The 27,783-nt window shown below is 42.9% G+C and overlaps 1 protein-coding gene across 18 annotated transcripts in view; it reads left to right on the top strand.

The window, feature by feature from the left end:
• Positions 1-27,783, top strand: part of DEPDC5 (DEP domain containing 5, GATOR1 subcomplex subunit) — a 117,205-nt gene that overhangs the window by 57,405 nt on the left and 32,017 nt on the right. For 3 of the 18 annotated variants that reach the window (XM_044775527.2, XM_044775528.2, XM_070516454.1), the window contains 9 exons: positions 6,550-6,615; positions 9,745-9,928; positions 10,387-10,547; positions 13,488-13,605; positions 14,031-14,198; positions 14,694-14,913; positions 16,184-16,419; positions 21,856-21,964; positions 24,773-24,838. In XM_044775527.2, coding sequence (XP_044631462.1) covers positions 6,550-6,615; positions 9,745-9,928; positions 10,387-10,547; positions 13,488-13,605; positions 14,031-14,198; positions 14,694-14,913; positions 16,184-16,419; positions 21,856-21,964; positions 24,773-24,838 — 1,328 coding nt within the window. The remainder of the gene's footprint in view (positions 1-6,549; positions 6,616-9,744; positions 9,929-10,386; positions 10,548-13,487; positions 13,606-14,030; positions 14,199-14,693; positions 14,914-16,183; positions 16,420-21,855; positions 21,965-24,772; positions 24,839-27,783) is intronic. The other 15 variants (XM_044775530.2, XM_070516447.1, XM_014834216.3 and 12 more) reach the window with 10 other exon arrangements.

Below are 27,783 nucleotides of genomic sequence, written 5' to 3' on the forward strand. Positions count from 1 at the left end.
GGGATTCTAGTTGAAGCAGTTCCATGTGGGGTGACAACAGTGAGAGGAAGCCCTTTCTTGGGGAGCTGGACTGTGAGTGGTTCCGGTGGCACTGTGTGGTTTGAACATAGGATCTCTGCTACATTATGATATGATAGATGAGGGAGCGTGCTACGATGAAAACAACCTGGGACCAAATCCCACTCCTGCTCCTCCTGGCCTTGGGAGTTTGGCCCTCAGCCTCTGCTGAGCCTCAGGTTCTTCATCTGTATAAAAAGGGCATGAAGACCTTCACCTGCCTGCCCGCCTCACTGAGTTGTAAGGATCAAAAGTAGATCGAGTTCCTTAAGAGCAAAATCGTCACATTGGGTTCCTGTTTTAGGATAAAGTGGGGTCCTAAACAAACAACTAGTTAACATTTCCTTCGTTAAAAAATAGAAAAGTAACAGGAAAACCTCATCTGTGACCCTACCCTCAACACCCAGGTTTGACAGTTTGTACCATCTGCAGGCACTCAAGCGTGACTCAGATTTTCTCCTGCATTTGGACATGATTCATATGTGAGTCAGGATTCACAGGAGTGGCATCTCTGTGGGTTTCCCTCCTGGCCCCATAGAATGTCATTTTGAGCATTGTTGGCTGGGGCCTCAGACCTGCACTGTTCCCTTGTTTTTCACCGTGGTGCCCAGTAGGGACCATGTAGTTGGTAGGATTGGGCACATCATTTTTATCCCTGTGTTTCTTTAATTGGGCACCAGTTTATAAGACTTGTTAGTCAGTGTCGTTCCCTTCACTGGGGATAAGTGCTCTAGATAATTTTGAAGAAGAAAATAAGTGGATGCTGTGTTTTCTTTCTCTTTAGTATTGGGACTATGGGACATCAACATGGTGTTTGTGTTGAGTGTTAGGTATGTGCAACAGATTGGGCGTGAGAGCTAAAGTAAAAAGGAGGTCAGTACCTTGAGGCTAGAAGAAGGGCCTCAGAGTCACTCATCCAGGCCAGTCTGGGTTCTTTATGGGTAAGTGCCATCTCTGTAGCCCAAAGAGGAGAAATGACTTGCCCTAGGCACAGGCTTCTAGATGTCACCTGGGACCAGTTCCAAAGACCCCACACACTGTTACCCTTTTGGACCTGAGGTTAACAACCGTAGAAGACTATGATCAGACTTCTTGAATCTGAACAGATGTCAAAAGACAAAACTTAGGTCTCTCTTCTCAGCATTGGTTCCCCAAGTTGTGTTGTGTGTCTAGCTTTGAACTTGGAGAGTGAAGTTGATTCCCAAATGTTGGGTTGGAGCAGAGCTGACTGACCATGAGGTCCCACCTCCCTCATATCAGGTTGTTGGGGCTCTTCATGTGCCAATAGCAAGTCTGTTTCACTGAAATAAGCCTCAAAGGCAGAGCTGGTGGGAGAGAGAGTGTGTTAAGTTTGAACTCAAAGAAACTGTGTAAGTAGCTTCATGGAAGCCCTTGAAATACTTATTTCTTTAAATGTTTTTCATTGCTGTTTCTTTAAAATAAAATTTGTGAAGGGTGTGTGTGTATATGTCTGTGTGTGTGTGTGTAGCATAAAAGTATGTGGCCTTGAATGTGCTTGTATCCATTAGAGATGGCCCAAGTCCACCTTTGCCCTAGGAGCAAAAGCTGCTCTGAGAACCCTTTTATTGGTTGCCTCTTTGAACTCAAACAGTTGTTCACACAATTATAAGTTGAACTCTTTCTTTATTAGTATGAGCATTTCAGTTTTTATAGGCCGAGTCTGTATTGGGTTTTCTTCAAAAAAAAAAAAAAAAGTGATCTAATGATTAAATGTAGCGTCACAGGTTTAGATGTTAAACCTGTGAGGTGATGTATTTAATTATTCTCCTATTGCTCAGAATGCTTTGAGAATGCCAATTTTGTAATTGCCTTCATACCAGTTCTTAGGCTGAGCAAGAAAATCCACCTCACTGCTTCTTTATAGTTAGGCTTTGTGTTTGCATGAGAAGAGATGTTGTCAGCCAAGATAGCTTTTTTGGAAAATTTAGCTCCAAATGGCTTTTGACTGTTGACAAAGAACAGACAACATTTTCAATAGCTGAAAACTAGTACCCCAGATGGATCGTCAGGAAAGAGAGCATCCATAGAGTTGAGTAGGAAGAGTCTAAACGCCAGTTTCACCTACTTACTGTGAGATCTTTAGTAAGTTACTTAACTTCTCTGAGTCTCAGTTTCTTCATCTGTGGAAAAGGGATAGTACATACCTCATATCTGCCTCATAGTGTGGGTTTGAATAAACTGAAGCACTGTATTTGCCTGACTTAATAAGTTATATCTTCTTCTTATGATGACTAGTGATTTTTAAAAATCTTCTGAAGGCAGTTCCAAAAAAAGAAGTTCTAAAATTGTTTTGGCCAAGTGACATCATCTTTTTAAATTTTAAAAAATTTATTAATTTTTAAGTTTACATGTAGTAAAATTAACTCTGTGTGTATGCGTGATGGTTAATTTTTTTATTGTGGTCATAATAGTTTATAACTTTGTGAAATTTCAGTTGTACATTATTATTTGTCAGACAATGTATAAATGCACCCCTTCACCCCTTGTGCCCACCTCCTTCCCCCTGGTAACCGCTAAACCGTTCTCTTTGTCCATAAGTTTATCTTCCACAAATGAGTGAAATCATATGGTATTTGTCTTTCTCCATCTGGCTTATTTCACTTAGCATAATACCCTCAGGGCAAATGGGACAATTTAATCTTTTTTATGGCTGAGTAGTATTCCATTGTGTGTGTATATATGTGTACCACATCTTCTTTATCCAATCACCAGTTGATGGGCATTTGGGTTGCTTCCACATCTTGGCTCTTGTGAATAATGCTGCAATGAATGTAGGGGTGCATAAGTATCTTTGTATTGTTGATTTTAAGTTCTTTGGATAAATAGCCAGTAGTGGGATAGCTGGGTCATATGGTATTTCTATTTTTAATTTTTTGAGAAATCTCCATACTGTTTTCCATAGTAGCTGCACCAGTTTGCATTCCCACCAGCAATGTATGAGGGTGCCCTTTTCTCCACAACCTCTCCAACATTTATTTTTTGTCTTGGTGATTATAGCCATTCTAACGGGCGTAAGGTGATATCTAAGTGTAGTTTTGATTTGCGTTTCCCTGATGATTAGTGATGTTGAGCATCTTTTCATGTGCCTATTGGCCACCTGTGTATCTTCTTTAGAAAAATGTCTGTTCATATCCTCTGCCCACTTTTTGATTGGATTGTTTGTTTTTTTGTAGTTCAGTTGTGTGAGTTCTTTATGTATTATGGAGATTAACCCCTTGTTGGATATATGATTTGCAAATATTTTCTCCCAGTTGGTGGGCTGTTTTTTCACTTTGATCCTGGTTTCCTTTGACTTCCGAGAAGCTCCTTAGCGTGCTGAAGTCCCACTTGTTTATTTTTTTCTTTTGTTTCTCTTGTCTGAGTAGACATGGTATTCGAAAAGATCCTTTTAAGGCTGATGTCAAAGAGTGTACTGCCTATATTTTCTTCCAGAAGTTTCTTTATGGTTTCAGGTCTTACTTTCAAGTCTTTGGTCCATTTTGAGTCTGTTTTTGTGTATGGAGAAAGATAATGGTCTACTTTCATTCTTTTGCATGTGGCAGTCCAGTTTTCCCAGCACCATTTATTGAAGAGGCTTCCCTTTCTCCATTATGTGTTCTTGGCTCCTTTGTCGAAGATTAGCTGTCCATAGATGCATGGTTTTATTTCTGGGCTTTCAACTCTGTTCCATTGATCTGTGTGCCTGTTTTTGTACCAGTACCATGCTGTTTTGATTACTGTAGCTTTGTAACATATTTTGAAGTCAGGGATTGTGATGCCACCAGCTTTGTGCTTGTTCTTGTTTCTCAGGATTGCTTTGGCTATTCAGGGTCTTTTGTTGCCCCGTATGAATTTTAAAATTCTTTGTTCTACTTCTATGAAGAATGTCGTTGGGATTCTGATTGAGTTTGCATTGAATCTGTAGATTGCTTTAGGTAGCATGGACATTTTAACTATGTTTATTCTTCCAGTCCATGTGCATGGAATATCTTTCCATTTCTTTATGTCATTATCAATTTCTTTCAGTAATGTCTTGTAGTTTTCTTTGTATAGGTCTTTCACCTCCTTGGTTAAATTTATTCCCAGATATTTTATTCTTTTTGTTGTGATTGTAAGTGGGATTATATTCTTGAGTTCTCGTTCTGTTGGTTCGTTATTGGAGTATAGAAATGCCACTGACTTTTCTAAGTTGACTTTGTACCCTGCAACTTTGCTGTAGTTGTTGATTATTTCTAATAGTTTTACGATGGATTCTTTAGGGTTTTCTGTATATAAAATCATGTTGTCTGCAAACAGTGAGAGTTTTACTTCTTCATTGCCTATTTGGATCTCTTTTATTTCTTTCTCTTGCCTAATTGCTCTGGCCAAAACCTCCAGTACTATGTTGAATAAGAGTGGTGAGAGTGGGTACCCTTGTTTTGTTCCTGTTCTCGGAGGGATGGCTTTCAGTTTTTTCCCATTGAGTATGATGTTGGCTGTGGGTTTGTTATATGTGGCCTTTATTATGTTGAGGTAGTTTCCTTCTATACCCGTTTTATTGAGAACTTTTATCATGACTGGATGTTGGATCTTGTCAAATACTTTCTCTGTGTCTGTTGAGATTATCAAAATTCATTCTTTTTAGTGTACATTTTTTTTTTGTATTGCCGCTTTGTACTCAACCCCTATCCCTATCTTCTGGCAATCACTGATCTCTTCTCTGTCCCTCTGGGTTTGCCTTTCCCAGCATATCATACATACAGAGTTACACCATATGCAACCTTTTGAGTCTGACTTGTTTCCCTCAGCATAATGCATTTGTGATTCATCCAAGTTGTTGCATGCAACAGTAGTAACGTTCATTACTTTTTATTTCTGAGTTGGATTCCGTTGTATGGATGTACTAGTTTGTCTATCCCATCACCAGCTGAAGGACATTTGGGTTGTTTCCAGGTTTTGGTAACTGTGAATAAAGCCACTGTAAACATTTACGTAAACCTATGTGTGAACATAAGTTCTCATTTCTCTTGGGTAAATTCCTAGGAGTGGGACTGTTGGGTCAAATAATAATATATATTTAACTTTTTTTTTTAGGAATATTAGCCCTGAGCTAACATCCACTGCCAATCCTCCTCTTTTTTGCTGAGGAAGACTGGCCCTGAGCTAACATGCGTGCCCATCATCCTCTGTTTTATGTGAGACACCTGCCACAGCATGGCTTGACAAGCAGTGTGTAGGTCCTCACCCGGGATCTGAACCAGTGAACCCTGGGCCGCCAAAGCGGAACGTGCGAACTTAACCTCTGCACCACCAAGCTAGCCCTATATTTAACTTTTAAAGAAACTGTAAAACTGTTTTCCAAAGTGGTGCACCATTTTGCATTCCTACCATCAATGGATTAGGGTGTCAATTGCTCCACATCCTTGTCAGCACTTTGTGTGACCAGCCATTTTAGCCATTCAAAGAGGTGTGTAGAGGTATCTCGCAGTGCTTTTAAGCTGCCATTTCCCTAATGACTGATGATGCTCAGCATCTTTTCATGTGCCTATTTGCCTTCTGTATATATTGTTTGGTGAGATGTCTGTTCACATCTTCTGCCCATTTTCCCATTGGGTTTTTGTTTTCTTGCTCTTGAGTTTTGAGAGTTTTTTATATATTCTAGAGACCTTTGTTAGATATGTGATTTGAAAATGCTTTCTCCCTGGTTGTAGCTTGTCTTTTGAAAGATGTCACAAGGGATTTATAAATATTTGTTCTTATTATAAAAGATTCAGATGATACAAAAGTATTTAGAGTAAAAAGCACAAGTTCTCTTTTACCTCCTCTGGCTTTCTTCTTAGAGATAGACATTATTGACAGTTTGATGAGGATCTTTCCAATCCTTTTTTTAGTATCATAATTTTCTAGTAAATATATTTTTTGAAAGGGACATTTAAATATTGATATGTGTGTTTTAAAATTAGTTCTACTACTTTTCAGTCAATAAGTTGCATTTAAAAGGATATTTCTGTTTTTTCTTTCAGCTCAGTTGTAGGTAAAATCATTGTTTTTCTCTTAAAGTAGTGAGTTTTGATGTGCTATGTCGTATTCGAGAAAGCCAGAAAATTCCAGATAAAGATGACTGTTGAGTGAACTAAATTTAAATAGGTCACTTTATATTTGCTAAAGATTGCTCTAATTAGTTGAAATGACTTTGAAATATGTCCATTTCTTTAAAATAAGTGGCAGGTTGCGTTTTCTTTTGTGTGTGTGTGCATGTGCGTGTGCGTGCGCTGAAGATCTCGTTGGGCAAAGAATGTTATTGATAACCTCGGAGTAGAGTTCTGGCTCATCCTCAAATTTTAGATTGCTCATTTTTCTTTGATTGATTCTTTTGTGCTGTTTGAAATGCTCAGCACAGAATTTGTACTTGGTTCATATTTTTATTTTTAGCTATAAATTTTGGCTTTTTCAATCATAACTTTTTTTGCAGAATGAGCCTCATTAAAACAAGGTGTTTTCGTCTTTCCATAGGTATGAATCCTAGGACCCAAAATAAGGATTCTCTAGAGGACAGTGTTTCTACCTCTCCAGACCCGAGTAAGCGGGGGTGGCTGACTGGTGAAGGTGAGGGTGGGGGTGGAGGGGGGTGGGGGTGGTCAGAGCATGAGGAAGCAAGAGGGAGCCCTGTGGGAAGAGAAAGGTCCAGAAGTCCACGTCTCTGAGGTACTAGAAGGTGAAGTGGTGAGGGAAGACTCTTCAGCCTCTCCAATGGAAAGTGAGAGGGGATTGGCCAAATGACCTGTTCTGGAATGTGATTCAGGGGCACATGGGAAGAATAACGGAATTCCCACAAGACCCTCCTGCCAGTCCAGAGCTGGCCTTTGACCTTATATGCTAATGATGGCTCTTGGGAGAAGTTGGAAAAAAGTACTAAGAAGAATTTAGGGGGCCGGCCCAGTGGCTGAGTGGTTAAGTTCGCTTGTTTCGCTTTGGCGGCCCAGGGTTTTGCTGGTTCGGATCCTGGGCATGGACATGGCACCCCTCGTCAGGCCACACTGAGGTGGTGTCCCACATAGCACAACTAGAATGACCCACAACTAAAATATACAACTGTGTACTGGGGGGACTTGGGGAGAAAAAGCAGAAAAAAAAAAAAGAATTGGAACTGTTTACATACCTGTAGTTTAAAATGTTTGGCTGGATTGCATTTGTTTGATCAACTTTTCTATTGAAAGAGCTGTACAGTAAGAGAACATCTAAATATCTACAATAGTAAAATATCAGCAAAAAGTCCTCTTGCCTGATAGACTTGGTTTTACTTAGCTGTGACCAGTGAATATACATCACCAAGTCTTTTTGTCCCCACCTATGATTAACTTAATAATCCTTTCACTACTTTTTCAGGTCCCTCATATTGGTCATTTTTAATGGCAATATCAAACACATTACTTTATCCTGGTTTGAATAATCATTTCTTATTGGTGGCCATTTGGGTGGTTTCTAGTTTTTTAGTGACAGCATGTATATGCAGATATAATGCATGGTGCAGTGGGTATATTTTTTCTTTTGGTTCACATCCTTGGAATATATATCCCAAAGTACAGTTGGCAGATTGATTATTTTCTAGAAAGCCTCCAGGAATGAATAGATGAGCCTCTTTCTTCTTTACAATCCCAGCACTGGATTTTGTTACCTCTGTTTACTGTTGTTAATGCTTCTGAAGTAGGACCTCTTCAGAGGCCTTCTTTGCAGAGCCTGAAGATACTAGAAAAGAGGCCACTCTTTTTCCAGGAAAAGAAATCGTTAAACCAAGAATTGGGAACTTTTCTCCCCATAGGATTTTGGACTAGGCATTTGAATTCTCTGTATCTTGGTGAATGCCTAGCAGAAAACGTTTCTAAAAGGTTTTTATAATCCTGAGGGTCAGGACAATCTAAGAGGGCATAAAGATATAGCTGTCTTCTGCTTTTTTCTCCCCCACAGTGCCTTCGACCAGGTCTCTTCCTTCTGCTCCTGATTCTAATCAGGACATAGGAACAAGCTCATTCCCTTGTCTGCCATATAGGGAAATTGGGGTGATTAATTAGGCTATTCTGGGCTATGTTTTGAATTCTTGAAGTATCTGCGTATAGTCAAACTCATAGAATCAGAGAGTAGAATAGTGGTTGCCGGGGTCTTGAGGGGGAAGGGGAAATGGGGACTTGCTAATCAGTGGGCATAAAGTTTCAGTTATGCAAGAAGAGTAAATTCTAGAGATCTGCTGTACAACATTGTGCCTAAGTTAAGAGTACTGTATCGTACACTTAAAAATTTCAGAGGATGGAGCTCGTTAAGTGTTCTTACCACAATAAAGTAAAATTCAAACGAAGAAAATCCCCAAGACCTGTGTAGACCATGGGATTCGGGCTGTTGCAGGTCAAATCATCTTCCCCAGGGCAATGGTGCTGCATGGGGCGTATTTCCCACTGTGACTTAGCACACAAGTTTTCTTCTTCTCCTTTAACTCTGACTCTGAGTTCACTGGGACTCTGTTGTACTGAGCAGTGTGTGTCTGTTACTACATGTGGAAAGATCCCTCAGCAGAGAAGCTTTTGGTTGTGTAACCCCTGGGAAGTTTGGCTTGGCCAGGTGTTTAAAGGGGTCGATGATGCCACCATACCTCCTCCGTGGACCAGGCAATGTGAGGGCTGATGAGAGAACAGGTTGTCATACTGTAAGCTGTATAGCACTGTGCAGAAATAAGGTGTATGAGGATCCACCTCAGGACTCAGAGGCAAAGGCATGGAGTGTTTCTGCTTCATATTGCTCCCTTGTATAGAGATTTGAAAGATAACCTTCACTTAGAGAGAACTGCCCTCTTACTTTCTCTCAGTGATTCTCAACCAGGGGTGATTTTGTTCCCCTGGGGACATGTGGCAGTATCTGCAGACATATTTGGTTTTCACAACCAGGGGATGCTCCTGGCATCTAGAGAGTAGCATCCAAGGATGCTGCTGAAGATTCTCAAGGCATAGGACAGCCCCCTACAGCGAAGAATTATCTGGTCTAAAATATCAGTAGTGCTGAGATGGAGAACTGCTTTAACCAAAGAGTGGGCAATTTTGAACAGATCCATGTGGTCGGGCCTGCTCTGCGGATGGCAGCTTTTATTTCTGGATTGTTAAACTCTGTCCCTGAAAGTTCTGGCCTCATAACTTTCCCAGACATCTTTCCTTGATTTCTCCTCCTACCCTTTTGGATCTGTGACTTATTTTTGCAATTCTGAAAGTATTCTGATTTCTGCTACGGTGTGCTGTTCGCCCCCAAATCGGGCTGAGCTCTCCTCCTTTCCCCACCTAGCCTCTCTGCAGTCCTCAGGAGAGGCTAGGGCTCCAGCCTCCCATCTGCTTTTGGAATGTTGATTTGCTTCGAAATGTAACTCTGCCTGCCCTGCCCTGTGGTAACCTCACTGACATTGCGGCTGTAGCTCACGTAATCAGCAGAAAAATGAAAGGTATCAGCTGTGAATCCCATTTGCATGATGGGATTGGAGAAGCACGTGCACTGCATTATCTAACAATCTCTGTTTCTCTTTCTCTTTCTCCCTCCCCCAACCTCCTCTCCTCTTCTCCCTCCCTTTCCTGGCAATTTTATCACCTTTCACCGTGAACTACTACCCCCTCCCCCCAACATCCCACCCCTGCCCTGGTGACCACACACATCTTTGTGCCCTGTTACACGAGGCAGTTCTGACACTGTCTGCTCCCCCTGTAGTGCCAGGCTTCTGTTGCACAGTTGGAGTGGACTGGAAGTCTCTCACTACTCCGGCGTGCCTCCCCCTTACTACCGACTACTTCCCCGACCGCCAGGGCCTGCAGAACGACTACACGGAGGGCTGCTACGATCTCCTCCCAGAAGCGGACATGGACAGGTTGGTGTCAGAAGAGAGGCGCCCGGCTTTGTTTGCGGGTCCGGGTATGTCCAGGTGTGTCTCGAAACACTGGATTTTCAAACCTGTGTCCTCCTTTTGTGTTGAGGAAATTTTATGATGCAAGAACTGTTAATTTTTTCTTTAGAGTTCTATTGACCTGCCTTCTTTAATCATTTGTCCTCATTGGTCCTTTCTCATATTTCCTAATGTAGTTGTTCTGGGCACACTAAATCTGATCTTTTCTAAGATTACCCATTTCGGTATCAAATGACCTACCTTCTTTTTCCATCTCTTTGAACTGATCATTTCTCCCAAAACTGGTTTACAGATATTAGTTTTATGAACCACTATAGAATGGTTATCAGGGTTGGCTTGGGCTGAAGCAAAGGAGAGGACGGGGCTGTGGACTCTGAGTGTCTGGGCCAAGCCTATCCGTGAACAATCATCTGTTTTTTCAGGAGGGATGAGGAAGGTGTGCAGATGACGGCCCAGCAGGTGTTTGAAGAGTTCATTTGCCAGCGTCTCATGCAGGGCTACCAAATCATAGTGCAGCCCAAGGCACAGAAACCCAACCCCGCCGTCCCACCCCCGCTGAGCAGCAGCCCGCTCTATAGCCGAGGTGAGTTTTTTCCTTGGACTTAAATTTTTTCTTTTCTGCTAAATTTGTGCAAGTGGGTTCTCAAGATGGTACGGAATAGATAAATTTAGGAGTAATTGTTTTTTAACACAAAATTTTTCTTTCTAAATTTTACTTTATATGAAGAATAAAGTCTCCACTAGGTGCAGCTTTCTTAAAACTCTCTTTAATCCCCAGCTCTCCTTTTAAGGAAGAGGACATGAGGAGTGTTACAGCCTGTCTTGGGCAACACCTCAGAGTAGCAGGCAGCTGTGCCAGTACTGAGCTGTGAAAGTCCTTAGTGAATATTCTAGTCCCAGAAACTTGTGTTTATTTCTAGCAAAGTCCCTGACACACACTAGGTTCTCAGCTGTTAGCTAAACCTGAAGTTTGTATTTCTTTTTTTCTATTCTGGATTCATCTCGTTTGTCACAGAAGCTTAGTGACTTGAAGCAAGAATAGGTCAACTATGAGTGGCAGAGAGTAGGAAGTGACAAAGACTCAGTGATGCTGATTTAGTTAGAGCCAGGCTCTGGAGAGCTCTTCTCAAATAAGTCAGGCAGAGAGCATTAAGTGTGGGTGCCTGGAATCAGAAATCAGCGATCGCTTCCTGGAACAATCAATAAGCAACTCTCAGTCTCTTGCTTCCTCCTTGTAGCTAACAAGACCCCCAGCTCCCCTAATCACCCAGCTCAAAACCTGAGATTGCCTTTGGCTCCATTAAAGCTCCTTTGGCCAGAGGATCATAGAACTGTGGACCTGTTAGAGGGAGCTTAATGGCCATCTGGTCCAGGCCCATGGTTTATGAGGAAGCTCTGGACTCCCTCTGGATTTTCTTTGAAAGCCCCTAGTGAAATTTATCACGTCGCCTTCTTTTTATATTCTAGACTCTACTAAATAGTAACCGTTCTGAGTGCCGGGACTATTTCAGCTTCATCTTTTTATCCTCCACAATGGAAACCACTGTGCCTGGCTTATAATATTGTTCAAGAAATATATGAATTCATTCATTCACTCATTCAACGGTATTTTTGAAGCTCCTACTCTGTGGGGGATTTATAGCCTAGTGGGGGAAAAATAACAGTCAAACTATGAAATGTAATTCCATGTTGTGAAAAAGACTGTAAGATAAAAGTCCAGGGGCTGTGAGAGTATTTAATACAGGACATAATCTGGTCTAGAGGATCAGGGACAGCTTCCTTGAGAAGGTGATGTTTGCGCTGAGACCTTAAGTATGTGCATGAGTTATTAGGAGAAGCAGGTTGGGAGTGGAAGGCAGGAGGAGGAGGGAAGAGCATGCCAGGCAGAGGGATTGTTATGCCACAGGTATAAAGCCCTGTGGCAGGAGGTATTGTGACACTTTCTGGGCACCAAAAAGGATGCTGGTATAGATTACTGGACAAGTGGCCGTTATAAGTGAGCCTGTGCTACTCAATGATCCCAGATTTTTTGACTAGTGATTGTCAGCGGGACCCTGTTTCACTTGTGAGTAGAACAGCATGGGCCCTGTCCTCGGAGTTTACGGTCTACTCGGGGAGACAGCTGTTAAACTAATGAAACACAAGTATATATTTGATCACAGATTGTGAAGAGTGCTATGCTGGGTGAAAACAGGAAAAACTGCAGCGCACCTGATTTAGAATGATGTATCTGGGTACTGTGCAAGATGCTCATGAGCGTTACCTTATGACATTGTCTTCCTGACTGCCCGCAGTGTGTTTGTTGCATGAATGAAGGAATGCTGGGATGGAGGTGAGCCCTCTTTCTAGTTGCAGAAAGCAAGACTCAAAGAGATTTGGTCCCCAAAATCGCACAGCTGACAGATGAAAGTGCTAGGGTTTAACCCGGGGTCCCCAGAGTCAAAGCCTGGCCTCTCATATGCAACCTGCCTGCCACTCCCTCGGCATCATCTGGGAAATTTCCACATTCACAGTGATGATCCTTTCAGCCTCTGCTGTCTGCTCTTCTCCTGACTACTCCCACGCTGCCTGCCGCTGTGTGACCAGCTGAACGAGGGGACTGTGTTTCATCTCTAGATCCAGGGGATCTTGTCTTGGCTTGGTTGTTCACCAAGGCACTATTTTTACTCTCTTGGCAGCTTGTTATTTTCTTAATTCCTCATTATTTTCTTCTTTCCTATGTTCAACTCAATTCAACAAATATTTTTAGAATACCGACTGTGGGCATGGCCCTTTGTCAGGTGCTACTGAAAATATAAAGACAGACAAGATTTGGGCCCTGGCCTCCAGGAACTTTTAAGAGTTTGAGACATGCACATAAGGGGCTACATACCTGTATGTAGAATTGAGACTGCTGTTGGGGTCTGATAGCTTTCTGGAGGAAGTGGCATTTGATACTGACCTTGAATGATCTGTAGTATTTTAACTGTGGCCCAGGCAGAGAAGGCATAAGATGCAACAGGAACAAATTTGGAGAAGGAAATTACAGCAAATAAATAAATGTTCCTTTAAGACTGAAACATGGTATAGCATTGTGGGTGTCGGGAGCTCAGGCCAGAAAGCTAGGTTGGCTGCCACCCTGGGGTGAGGACCTCAAATGCCAGGGTGAGCAGCCTGTGCTTGGGTGGAGCCGAGTTCCCTTTTATTCCCACAGTTGTCTCTCAGTCTGTTTACATCTACTCCAGAACTTTCCTTCTCAGAGGACAAGGAATCAGGCTGTTTAGCTGTGAGGGTGTCATCTGGGTGCTATCAGCACCCCCAGGCTCTAATCAGCTGCTGGTTGGTTCAGTAACAGGAAAATCTGCCAACTTTAGGACATTTTTTTCCTTTAACCAAGAACAACTCTTTTCCCTGAAACTGCCCTTCAGAGGAATGTGTTGTCTCTTTTATTTCTCCTTTTCTGAATCTATATGGAAGAGAAACAATTGCCTGTTAAAGGAATGACTCTCAACTGGGTGGAGAAAATGATTTTTTTCTCTATTAGGCCTTGTGTCCCGAAACCGCCCCGAGGAGGAGGACCAGTACTGGCTGAGTATGGGCAGAACTTTCCACAAAGTGACACTGAAGGATAAGATGATCACAGTGACGCGGTACCTTCCCAAGTGAGTCCTTGGATATTTAAGGTTTTCAGCTACTGTCCTGAATTGCATCCGCATACTAAATTATGTTTATAACACATACTTCAAACTGAGGAGGTTGAGTGGTTGGTTTTCCTTTTGGAGTTACTGTTTCTCTTTCTAGGGTTATTTAGGGTTATAGCTCACCTACTTCCAAAAGGGATTTGATTCAGCTTATAATGTTTAGCCTGATTCATAACACGCCAATTGAAAATAAGGAATGTGAGGATAGAAGAATAAGAAAGTTTAAGAAGATCTGAGAAATCTCATTACCAGTGCCTGGGATGGGTTGGTTACTGTGGTCAAGGGTTAAATGCCAAGGATGGTGCTAAGTGCATTGAGACAGAAAAGGTGCAGGAGAATTGAAGGAGTTCTCTTTGGGACTTCTGGACATGCCCTTTATTTTTCAGGTACCCTTATGAATCTGCCCAGATCCACTACACCTACAGCCTCTGCCCTTCCCACTCAGACTCAGAGTTCGTCTCCTGTTGGGTGGAGTTCTCCCACGAGCGGCTGGAGGAGTACAAGTGGAATTACTTGGACCAGTATATCTGTTCTGCTGGCTCCGAGGACTTCAGGTCAGAGGGCGTGCTTTGCCTTTGCATCCTGCTGCCTTGGGTTTATCTGCGTTTTAAAAATCATTAAAGTGGTAAACTTTGTGTTATGTATGTTTTACCACAAGAAAACAAAAACCGAAAAACCCCCTTGGTGATGGACTATCAGTGCAGATCATGTTCTTAGCGTTTTCCTGACTACTTGTGGTGTCTCATTTTTAATTTTTATGTGTGATTTATGATTGTGGTGATAAAAAGCCACCTCTTCATTGGGCCTGGGTGCACAGAAGCATTCTGATGTCTCTGGGATATAAAGGGAAAGCAGCCTTCAAATTCCTTCTTCAGAGCTTGTGTTTTAAATGAAGCTATGAGATGTAGCTTCTGGTGAACACATGCTCATGGGGAGATGGACCACCCCCAACTCCAGGGAGAGGGTTGGGATGGTATGTTCTTTGGGAGTGCCTTTATCATCTACTTTTTCTCACCACCACTGCCTTTTTTCCCTTTGGTCCTTCATAGCTTAATCGAGTCTCTCAAGTTCTGGAGGACCCGCTTTCTGCTCCTGCCAGCCTGTGTCACTGCCACCAAGCGCATCACGGAGGGGGAGGCCCACTGTGACATCTATGGGGACAGGCCCCGGGCAGATGAGGAAGAGTGGCAGCTCCTGGATGGCTTTATCCGCTTTGTGGAGGGCTTGAACCGGATCCGCAGGCGGCATCGTTCAGATCGCATGATGCGGGTGAGGGCTCCGTGGGCCCCTTGGGGCTGTGCTTGGTCTTGGATGCAGGAACTTTCTCCTCCTATCTCAGAGGCCTCTTGCTGGCCGGTTTATTTACTCCACAACTGTCCAGCATTTATTTTAAATCCCAAACAGTCTGTTCTCTTCCAGTGCAGGGAGAAGGAGGGAGGGATAAAGTACAGAGAGTGACTGGGCAGTGTTCTTTGGCATAGGGCCACCCCTCTCTACCTGAGGACACAGCTCCTTCATGTGCTTCCGAAGTGGGACCCGGTGTTGATTGCAGCAGCTTGTGTGATGTGCTGCTGGATTGCTGAGGAGAAACTGCCACAAGAGAGTAACAGCAGCAATACTTGCTTACCCTTATGTCACTTGTAGAGTTTCCAGCACCCTTGGGCATTCATTCAACCACACACTGCCCAGTGAGGACACCGAGGCTCATGGGGGTTATGGGATATGTCTGAGGACACCCAGTTTATAAAGGACAGGTCTTGGATTCAGTATGGATGTATGTATGTGTATACAGCTCTATGAATTTTAACAAATGTATAGATTCATGTCACACCACCACCACCACCATCAGTATATGGAATAGTTTCCAACACTCCAAAAAAACTCCCTCATGCTACCCTTTGTAGTCACTCTCTCCCCTTTCTCTAACCCCTGGCAGCCACTGGTCTATTCTCCATCACTATACTTTTGTCTTTTCCAAATATCCCATAAATGGAACCATACGATGTGTAACTTTTTGAGGCTGCCTTATTCACTCAGCTTAATGCCTTTGGGATTCATCCAACTTGTCACTTGGATCAATAGTTCAGTCCTTTTAATTGCTGAGTAGTGCTCCATCATCAGCTGTGTTTTTATTTTTTGTTTTTAACTTCAAGTTCAGTGTTCTTTAAGCCACACCAGCTGCGTTTTGTGCACAGCATCACTTATGATTAGAAGCATTTCCAGGGGAGCTTGTATAGTGAAAGGAACCTTGGTTTTGAAGTCAGGCAACTGGAATTTGAATTCCAGCTCCACTGGGATTTCAGATAACATACTTAAGTTGTTTGAGATTCAGTTTCTTCTTCTGTAAATCAGGTACAACATTATTTACTTCCTAGAGCAGTTGTGGGAGTAGAATGGGATGATATGCATAAACCACCTCAAAGAGGCAGTTTGAGTCCAACAGGCATTTGGGACCTTCAGTTCAAGTGAAAAGCAGTTTTCTGGCATTTACTGAATACCGAGAACCTGTGTTCCTGGACCTTGTTAATTGGATTCCCAGGGCTTGAAGGCAGCAGATGGAGCAGCACGCTTGGGGCATGAGTCGCGTCTGCCGAGGGAACCGACTCGGGCTGATGGCCTTGTCACCTCTTCTCTGCTTCAGAAAGGGACCACCATGAAAGGCTTGCAGATGACTGGGCCCATTTCCACGCACTCCCTTGAGTCGACCGGCCCCCCAGTTGGCAAGAAGGGAACCTCAGCTCTGTCTGCCCTGTTGGAGATGGAGGCCAGTCAGAAGTAAGTACCTGGCTAGAGAGAGACTGGCCCCACCCTACAGGCCCCGAGGGTTTTCAGTGCCCCACTCTTGTGAGTGGGATGAAATATGATTTCTATCTGTGGGAAGCCTGTAATTTACAAAATACACATACATGAGAAGAAAACTAGGTTAATAAAGTCGTAAGTCTTGAATAATGTGACATAGGCCAGAAGTTATAAACTTGCAGTCTGGGGCTTAAACTACAGATACATTTGGTTTGGCCCACAAAGTAGGTTTTTTGTTTATTTTGTGTTTTTAATAGACTTTATTTTTTAGAGCAGTTTTAGATTCAAAGCAAAATTGAGTGGAAGGTACAGAGATTTCCTGTATACCTCCTGTCCCCACACATGCATAGCTTCCCCCATTACCAACATCCCCCACCAGAGTGGTACATTTGTTACAACTGGTGAACTTATGTTGACACATCCTAATCACCCAGAGTCCATAGTTAATTTGCATCAAGATACACTCTTGGTATTGTACATTCTGTGGATTTAGACAAATTTATAATGACATGTAGCCATCATTACAGAGTAGTTTCTCTGCCCTAAAAAATAAAATATTTTAAAAATATTTGAGCCGAATTTTTTCAGTTTGAAGATGTATGAATTCTTATAGGAAAAAATATATAATATACATAACATGATATGTGATTGTATTAAATATATAAAATGATGTATTTTAGATAATATATAAAATCCAGCTTTGCTTAAAATATCAGAGGCTCAGTTAACATTGGGTCCACATTCATACCCACCCATGGTGGCCGTGTGCCCTCTGGTTTACTGTAGAACCAGCACACCCTCCGGTCTGGGACTTGTCTTGCACGTCAGTCACCTACCTGACCAGCTTCTCTAACATTTGAGTGTGTGGTCCCTCCATAAACAGTAAGTGCTATGTTCTCAGGACACATCTTGCTTGAGAGGTCAGGGACAGTCACGGGAGGTAGGATTTAAGTTGGCCTTGTGGGAAGGGAAGCATTTAGGCAAGGAGGAAGTGGGAAAGAGGAGAAACAGAGCTATGTGCAGTTGGGACTGGCTCTAGCGAGCCTTCGCTGCCAATTTCGTCGTCCCAACCAGATCAGGTACCCCATGCTCCCCAGCATCCTAGGCCTGTGCCCATCACTCTGCTGAGGGGCCACATCAGTGGTTTACTCATCTTCTCCCTGACTTGCCTATAGCTTGTCAGGCAGAGGCTGTGGGTTGTGCCTGGCACATACTAGGTGCTCAATAGCTGTAAACGCTGGAGGAATGGATGCTGAGGGTCCCTGAACACATGTTAGGCGAGGCTAGACCTTGTCTGTCTGATGTGAGGGTACGCGTTGGGCCCAGTGGGAACATACATGTATTAGGCTTTCAGAAAGTAACATCAAGTGAGCCAGAGGCATGGCTGGAGAAGCCATTGCAAAGACAGTGTGGGAAGTGGATTCCAAGCTGTCCTTACATGTTCTCATAAGAGGAGTGATCCTTTGAAAGTTTTTTTTATTTTAATGGAAATTTTCAAACAGATAAAAATGTAGACTGGTATAATAAATCCCTGTGGACCCTTCACTCAGCTTCAGTGATTATCAACTCATGGCTGTTGGTGTTTCATTTATATCCCACTTGCTCTCACCTTCCTTTTTATTTTTTATTAAATCTCTGACATCATATCATTTCATCTATAATATTTCAGTATGTATTTCTGAAAGATGAGTACTCTTTTTTTAAAGAAAAAAATCCCAAAACTGTAATACCATCATTTACCTAAAAAGTTATAGCAATTTCTTAATATCATGAGCTGTCCATTCAGTGTCTTTGGCAGAAGTGGTGTTTTCAGAGATGAGACCCATGTATAGGAAGGCCTGGTGGGTGGGCCCCAGGAGGCAGAGAGCTGTTGGCAGGCTCTCACCAGTTCAGGCAAGAGGCAACAGAGGCTGGATGGAGGGTGATGATGACGTAGAAAGGAAGGGATGCAGGGAGAGAAGTGAAGAACATAGTGGGGTGACTTGGGGGCAAATGAGAGGAGGAAGCTGAGATAGGTTGGGCTTGTTACTGAGGGCACTGGGTCCTCTTCAGAACTGTCTTCACCAGACCAAAGAAAGACCCCACAACTCTGCCTGGCAGGTTCTCCCTGTAATTAATCACAAACCTTTCCCACTGGAAAAAAGAACAAGGGACATATGTTGCTGGGAGGGGTGTGAAGCTGGGGGTAGGGGAATCTTATTTTAATTTGTCAGTGAGTCATTGTTTAGTGTTCTCCAAGGAGCCTCTTTCTGCTCAGGCTGGATGAGGAAGGATAGCTTTGGGTGGAAGTGTCCTCCAGGGCGAGGGGTGAGACTCAGCTAGCCCCACAGCATGAGGCAGGACAGAGAGACCTGAGATTTATTCTCTCCCTGGATGACTGCTCCTGGGTGACATGGGATCTTTTCTCCATGCTGAAGGTAGAGCAGAGGGAGCCAGGCCTTTACATAATGTTTGCTCACACAGCATTTTTTATTCATGTGTTTTTCTTTTTCTTTTGCTGCACCAAGCAGATCTAGTTTTATTTATCATGAAAAACAATATTATAGCAATATGAAAAAGAATTTTAAAAATTTCACCTATAGTCCTGCCATCCCACCATAACCGTGTTTATTTCTTCTGGTTCCCTTCCAGTCTTTATCTGTAGGCCTGTACGTTTAGTCAGGCTCTCATGGAAGATAGAGGCCCCTGGAATCTCGGCTTTATTCTGGTTAACAGCGTGGCTCTGAGCAGTTTGGGCAGCAGGTGCCAATCAACTGGCTTCGTTGCTCCTCTTAGATGAGGATGACCTGATGACAGCTGAGTCAGAGCAGACAGAGACCCCAAATAGCAATTGTCACTGCCTCTATATAGGAACTTTGGCTGGCGACCACCTCTTTGCAGAAGGCAATGTGCCCTCATGTATACATGTTCCCACTTATACATGTATACAATATAACTGGTCATTTTGTGTCAGTCCCCTCCCCCAAGCCATTAACCCAGGAGCCTCCAAGGCAAGGACAGGGTCTCACTCGTCTCTGAATCCCTGATTCCTAGTCCATGCGTCAGCACGTGGAAAGCGGCTCAGGAAACGGGGATTAACGTGTGCATCGGACGATGCATCTGCAGGGACACTGGAGGGTACCCAAGGCTTCCTGTCACTGCTGTCCTTGTCATGGCCTGCCGCTGCAGCCTTCAGGAAGTGCAAGGGAGTCACTGTGTGTTTGTGGAGGAGGCTCTGAGGAAAACACTGTGATGTGGTAGAGAAAGAGAGTGTCTGGTATAAGTGGATAAGGGAAGAAGCAAGCATTTATTCTGCTTTTCCTATATGAATTATACCTCAGAACAATCAAGTAATTGGTGTGGGGGAAGTGTCTCTTTTTTCAACATTCCAGCTAATAGCTGCAGAAGGAATGCTAGAATATTACCATGTGTGCTCTCTAATGAGCTAGTAATGGCTCTAGCAAAGATCATCAGTGGCAGCAAACATCTCCAGAGAGAGTCTGCCAGATGTTATGGGCCTCCAGACAGTAGTACATAACACATGTAGGAAGAATTCTTGCCCCAAATCGAACCTAAATCTGCTCAAAGCTTTAGATAGGACTTGTAGTTCTCAGGAAGTACACAGCCTAGGGGAACATGATAAACCATAAAGGGATATGACTAGCACATCCAGACTCTAAATTTACAGGTTAATGAGCTACTTTCTTAATAAAATAAATTGCAAGGATAAGGAGAGACAAAAAGGAGCCAATAGCTTAAAAGAGACTTAAGAAGCATAACTTATTGCAATGTAGGGACTTTAATTGAATTCTGTTTGAACAAACTGTAAAAAAAAATGTTTGGAGACAACTGGAGAAATATTTGATATTAGAAAGTTTAAAAAATAATTTCTGTGATGAAATTGTGGTTATGTTTTTTTAAGTGATTTTCTTTTAGAGATACAGTATATGCTGAAGTTTTTATGGATGAAATAATATCCTGTGTGTGTTTTGCATCAAAAAATTGGGGTGAGTAGGTAAGGGGTATAGATGAAACAAGATTGGCTCTGAGTATATAATTTTGGGGGCTGGGTATATAGAGGTTTATTATATTATCCTCTTCACTTTTCTATATGTTTGAAATTTTTCCAAAATAAAAACTGAAAAAAGAGAATGTAACAGGTTACTATGGAAACTGGTTTTTAATCTCTGGTATGAGATTACTTCACAATCCATAGCAAACATGTCAGAATTTAAGACTAGAGAAATGTCACAGATTGGGTTCCTGGGGAATCAGACTGAGACAGAGTTTAACATGTTGGATGTTTATTAAGGAGAGTCCTTGGGCTAAACACCTGTTAGGGGGAGGAGGAAGAAGCAGGAGTGGACGGGGAGAAGCTGAGATACAGTGCAGGCCCAGTGACAGCCTCAGGCCCCTTCACTCAAGCTCTGGAACTAGAACAGCCTTCAGAGATGAGCTGATTGGACCAACATGGCCAGACCTTTACACCTCGTCATTGATTACTTGTTTGTGGGCAGCCTGGGGAGGGGCGAGAGCTTAAACACGGCTGCTCTGCAGCTCCAGCTGTCCCTGAAGGGGCTGACAGCGGAGCTGGCTGGACAATATGCCCAGCTGCTGTGGCAACAAGACCACGGCAGAGGGCTCTGGGTGGCACCTCGCAGTGTCCACTGCAAGAAGTATGTTACAATAACAATGAAGCATTTAAGTCTATAAGGTGAGCCTTCTGAAACTTACCAAAGAAAAACTCAATGATATATTAAAACAATCTAATTTGAGGGAGCTTTTAAGTTATAATAGTTCATAGTTACTTTTAGTATGGAAAAAGAAAATATAAACATGAAAATATGCTTTTATGTACATCAGAATCAAGATGGAATGAGAGGTCATAAGAAAACCATAGTTGTCTTGTGTTACAAGATAATGTCTGTTAGATTTGTGTGGGGATTTTTTTTTGAGTGAGGAGAGGGATGTAAGGATGTACATTTGAAAGATTAACATATAAACCTTAAAATGTGTAGAGTCAACATGTTTCACCCTGTTTAGTTTATGCTGCACATTAACTCAGCCCTAATTTTTAGAATGTGCTTCTGCTGGTGCATTTAATAAAAACTGAGAACAAATCTTTAAGGATTAAAAAAATGGTGTTCATGGCTGGAGTCACTCAGACCACATCACTTGACTTTTCTGTAAGCACCAGGTGCTGCCAAGATGCTTCTTAAATTGGGCTGTTTTCTGATGTACCATGGAGGACTGGTGATTATTCAGGACAATGAGTGAAATTAAGGGTATCATGTAGGGCCTGAAGGAGAAACAAAGCATAAGTGTGTGTTTCAAAGATAACAACAGAGCTGTCTTCATTTCGTCTTGGCTAACGAGCGTCCTTCACCTGGGTGCTGTGAGCAAGCTACAGTCATGTGTCTTTCCTCCTTTCAGGTCCCTAGGAGAACAGCAGGCAGCTGTGCATGGTGGCAAGAGCTCCGCCCAACCAGCCGAGAGCAGCAGCGTTGCCATGACTCCCACCTACGTGGACAGCCCACGAAAGGTAAAGGAGGCCAGCAGAGACCCAATGCTGAGGGTAAAATGAATAGTCATTTGAATCCAGGACTGAATGTGCTGAGCATTTGGATGATTTCTACCCCGAACCCTCTTAAGTGTTACTTGTTTTTTTGAGGAACTTTCCTGCTCATATTTCTAAAGAAGCTAACTGCTAGATCAATGCAGAAGATATAAAACAGTCAAGTTAAACTGTATTGGTCAATGCCAAAGATTGTCTTGAGCTTTGAAATTGGCCATCTGGTCTTCCTTCAGCCACATCTTTGGCTCTCCTGGAGAGAGAAAGTTACTGAAGCAACTGCCGTGAGAGCTCACTCTGATAATGAAATTCCCATCAATTTTCTTATGCTCCTGAGAAATGCAGTCAAATGGGAGCATCCTGGGGGGAAAAACCAAAACCTGATGCTCTGGGCCTCTATACAGAATAGCAAGTGCGGTAGAGGGGTAGGAAACCCCATACATCAGGCTTTTTCTGTCTTTTAAGACCAGTAGACTTGGCTTTGTCCACTCCATCTCCTGGGAAATTCAGACTCTGAAACCATTCTGATGTGATAGGATGAGCTGACTGTACATTCTCTTATCTGGTCTCTTATCTAAGAGATGAAGGAGAGTCACGTATTTTATTTTTCAGAATTGTGGTCAACATATATCTATCTATGTATTTCTTTATTTTACTTCCATATCATGAAAATTTCCCCATATCATTAAATGTTTTTCAGAAGCATGATTTTTGAAAATAACTATATAATATTTCATCATGCGGATAGACCTTCATTTATAACATACTTTTTTATTAAAAATGTAGATGGTGTCTGATTTTTAAAAATAACTTTTGGTAATTATTCCATAAATTTTTATAATTATCCTACAGTGTATCACAATTATAAATAATACTGCAAACAACATCCTTGCACATAATCATTTGACCACATCTCTGAGTATCTCTTTAGGATAAATTACTAGAATTAGACAACTAGGATGGAGGGATTAAAATCTGAGAAAAAGTATCAGCTGAGGCTGTATAATCTGTAGACCAGAGGTCGGCAAACCTAAATAAATATTTTATGCTTTGTGGGCCAAGAGGCAAGATCAAGGCTATTGTGTAGATAGTTCCATAACCATTTAAAATTTTAAAAACCACTCTTAACTCACAGGCTAATAAACCAGTGGCTGAATATAGCCTGTAGGCTGTAGTTTGCTGACCCAACTCTAGGCAGTGACTTTAGGTACAATCCCAAGGGTAGTCTATGCATAAGGAATGATCTATTGGTCAAAGAAGAGTCTTTTCCCCTGTCCTCACTTACATGTTCACAAATCTCAGCAGCATTAGCATCTCTGCTTCTTTGTGATCTGGCAGAGAAGGGACACAAATGGAACAATGAGAATCATAAGTACCCTGTGCACTGTCCACTTGCTGTTGCCTTGACTCATTGCCATCTTTGAGGATTAGAAACAGCACCAGGGACAGGACTGAGAAGTAGAGAAATTACAGAGCCACAAGGATTAAGGTTGAAATGCGCCAAGAGCCAAATACTAGATTACTGTTTAGAACACTCTCCTGATCTTCCAGCTGAACACTAAAGTCCACATGGATGGCCATTAGTTGTGCTGGATGTGGATTCCCAAGTGATCAAGGAGAAGCAAAGTGTTACAAGATGGCCAAAGTGAAGGGCCCTGATGGACAGACTTAAAAATGCCTGACAGTGTCTCCAGTTAGCATCTGTCTTGGGTTGCGTGGAGTGGGTACCTGAATTTGCATCTCCACGGCCTCACGTTTCCAAGGCTTGTTACTTGAGTTTGCAGTGCCATATGGGAAGTGGCAGCAGTATTGATAAAATAGAAACCCAAATATTTCAGTGATTTTACTTTCAGAATTAAAAAGTTGTAGGAAAGCAGGGATGTTCAGCTGTATCAAGTGCCATTTCTGAATTTCAGTGATAATAAAGCCTAAAAAGTAAAAAGATTTTGAAGAGGCAAGAGGATACTTCTTGCCCTTAAGAAAGATGAAATTTTTGTTTCAAATACATGGCAACTTAAAACCCACAAGAATAGGGTGGGGAGGGGAGACAGCTTCAGGAAGGCCGCCTCCCCCCCCACCCCCAATTAATGCATATCTATTTGATGTTGTATGTGTCTCAGCTTCTTGGTGATTTTGTTATACAGCCCATGGAGGAGAAGGTGTTGCTGCTTCTGTATCCCCTGTTTGCTCAGAAAATTAAGCAAGAACTTTCCCTGCATTGAATCCTCTTCTCTCATCTGGCTGCCGTGTTTAGTAACAGGCATAAATGAAAACCTCAAGCCTCTATGTATTTCTGCAAGAGGGCTGCTGGTCACCCAGCCAGGTGGGAGGCCAGGATGCTCCCCGGAAGTCTGCTCCCTACCCCCACCAAGCTGCTCTGTGGCCTTTTCCTCTCCCTTGACATAGGTCTGAAGGAAATTCAGAGCTATGTGGGAGAGTGTGAGCTTCCAAGCCAGACTCTGATGAGAGCTGAGGGAGGTTGGACACACTTTCTAACCCAGGTGCTTGCTCCCACATGGACAGGATATTCTGCCCAAGAAGGTGCGAGTTCCTGCTAATGCTTTGCATTTGGATATTGTCTTCCTGGGTGGATCTCTCTCTCTCTCTCTCTTTTTTTCCATTCTCCTCATGTGCCCTTGTTTCTTTCCTTCCCTCCTTGTTTTTATTTTTATTTTTTTCTTTTATGCCCCTCTCTTTCCCCTGGTGATTTTCCACTGGTCCAATTCCATTCCTTCGCTCCCTTGCACCTGCTGCTGCTGCTTCCTCCTCTGACTTCAGGATGGGGCCTTCTTTATGGAGTTTGTCCGCAGCCCACGCACAGCATCATCCACCTTCTACCCGCAGGTCAGTCAAACTCCAGGGCTCTGCCGCTCATGCATGCCTGTTCTGTCAGCAGAAGCCTTCTGCTCGGCTCTGAACAGATGGAATTGGGCTGAAACTGAGTTTGAGGGGCAGGTGAAATTGAATTTGGTGTGCATTCTCATCTGTGGTGTTGGCGGTGGCAAAGGGGGAGTGGAAGAGATTAAGAGAACAAATGATCACCTCAGTGTTGACTCACGTGTTTCCTGTCTCACATAGCTGCCACTGGTTCCCTGCCGCATTGCAGTATCTTCCTTGTTAGCCATTTTTGTCCATATAAGCACCATGAAATATGCTTACTTAAGGACTGAACACTTACTTTTTTTCCTTCCAGTGCAACCAGATAAATTTATAACAGTGTGGCAGGAAGTGGTGAAAACAGAGCAGACATTTATTAATAGGCATGTACTTTGTCACAGGCTAATGGTCTGTGACCCCAGGCAGCTTGTCCAGCTCTGGACTTCCCTTAACTCATTTGTCAAATAAAGAGTTTGGACCAGATCTCCATGGGCCTTCTGAGCCTTAAAATTCTTGAATTGCTGTGTGCCATGCACATAGTGTTATGTTATTTCATCCTCACACTGTCACCTATAAATTAAGTAGAAGTTTTATCCCAATTTTACAAATGGAGAAATCGAGGGACAAAGAAGTTGTGCTTTACACAGTATGGGGTTAAGCTGACATTTAAATCCAGGACCAGCAGACTTGACTCATGACCCCTGCTCAGTAATTGGCGTAATTACTGTTCTGACAGGTCTTAGGTGAGGGGAAACTGGGTTCCCTGCCCTTTATCAAGGCCCCTAAGTATGTGAAATTGACTAAGTTATAGAGATTGGAAAGAGTTGAGAGCATTTATGCAGAGCGGGGCAGGCTAAGGAGGATGGGATTGGGGGGTGGTTTAAGGGCAAAGGTTAAGGAATCCTCATTTAGGAGAAGTCAGAAAACCAACATTGACTGAGTACCTACTCTGACAGCTGCCGTGCAACAGGCTTTTGCAAACATAATCTTCACAACAGGCTGTGAGGTACAGGTGTTATCACGCCATTTTCCGGATGAGGAAACTGAGGCTTAAAGATGTTACCTGGTCAAAGAGTACACAACTAGTGAGTGGCCAAGCCCCTGCACCGTCCTGCCCACCTGTGCTGGGAGGAAAAGGGATTAGTTAACACTGGAATCTTCCCTTTCTTAGGAGGCTGGATGGTGCCATGCCTGTCTGTGCAGGTCTTGAGAGGTCCGCACCTCCCTCTTCCCAGTGAGCTGCGTGAACCTGGGCAAATCCTGACAGAGCCTCTGAGTCCTAATCCAAGAATCTCTGATCTCTAAGAGTGAGAGGCACACTGCGTTTTTGGTTTAAAACAAACTCGGATGAGATTTTTTAACCTTTTACATTCTAACAAGAGACCCTCTTGTGAAAAGTTTTGGATTTAGATTATAATTTAACGTAAGAAAAATCAACAGAACCAGAAGGAGGAAATTGTTTTATAAATCCTCTGGTAGTCCACAAACTTCACGTGGTAGACTTCGCTGGTAGAACAACAGTGGACAAGTTCCCCACAATTGGAAATAGCAAATAGAGATGAGACATTAGGAGGAACACATGAAGAAAGGTTATATTAACCACCAGGTGTGTTGTAAAAAGATGCATGAATTTAAAAAAATGATCTCTACTCAGATATAGTAAGGGAGCTCTCTATAGTTAAGCAAAATTAAATTGCACTTTTTAAAATTCTGTATTGTGTTAAAACATATATAACATAAAAGTTGCTTTGTTTTCCAACACACAACATGGAGAGTAGAGGGGGCCAGTGGAGTCAGATGGCTCCTTTCAGAGCTTGGCCTCGGCATCGCACCAGAGAGCTACTGTAGGCACATTAATTGACCTCCTCATTTGTAAGGAAATGAGGAACCTCAGTTTCCTTGTTTGTAAAAGGAAATAAAAATAACTTCCTTGTAGGATTGTTTTGAGGATTAGAAATAATAGAACGTTTTTCAACAAATTTCAAGGGAAAGAAATCGTATAGTGCATATGTGCCATTAAGTTACATGTCAGTGACACAATGATAACTAGAAGAGCTCCTCCATATTTGGAGATGAAGTAACACACATCTCATAATGCATGAGGCAGGAATCGTGTCTGTAAAGCAACTAGCGTGGTACTTGGTGTCTGGTGGCCACACAGTAAATGCTAGCTGTGACTAGGATTACTCTGATGCCAGGCTTCAATGTCAGTTTTGCACATCTGTTTATGAGCGCCTACTCCCTGTTCCTGCCGCCTCTTCTCTCCACCCTACTTCCAGGACCAAAAAGTACAAACAACGAACTCCTTAAGAGAAGGGGACTACTTGTTAAAAGACTGTCAGAGTGTAGGCTCTGGTGTCAGGCTGCCTGCCACTCCATGACTGGTTGTGAGTCTTTTGGCAACTGTGCTAACCTTTCTGAACCTTGGGTTTTTCATCTGTAGGATGGGACTAGTAATTGTGTTCTCCTTATAGGGTTGCTGTGAGAACAGAATGAGACTAAGCATCTTTGTGGTTAGCTCAGACCCTGGCACATAGTAAATTCTCCATACGTGTATCTGTGTGTGGAAGAGGGAGAGAAGGGGGGGAGGGTAAGTCATGGGGTGGGGGTACACGCTAGTGAACAAGCTTGATTGGGCCAGTCAGCTCTTTTCTCTTCAGTGTGTGTGTAAAAATGGGCTTCGACTAGGTGACTTCTCCTACACCTTTTATCTCTGAAATTCTGGGATGACCCTGTTGGACCTTGAAAAGTAAGCTCTCCAGCTCTGACCGAGTTGCAGAGGTGTTGCCTGTGGTTTTAGCCCCTCAGAACAGCTCCCTGCTGAGAAGGGGTTCCGGTTGGCCAGAGGGGAGGGAGGTATCACCCCAGACTCTGATGCCGCTAAGGGAAGGAAGTTCCTGTAAAATTAAAAC

Source organism: Equus asinus, chromosome 8, assembly GCF_041296235.1.
Source record: "Equus asinus isolate D_3611 breed Donkey chromosome 8, EquAss-T2T_v2, whole genome shotgun sequence".
NCBI classification, from domain to species: Eukaryota; Metazoa; Chordata; class Mammalia; order Perissodactyla; family Equidae; genus Equus; species Equus asinus.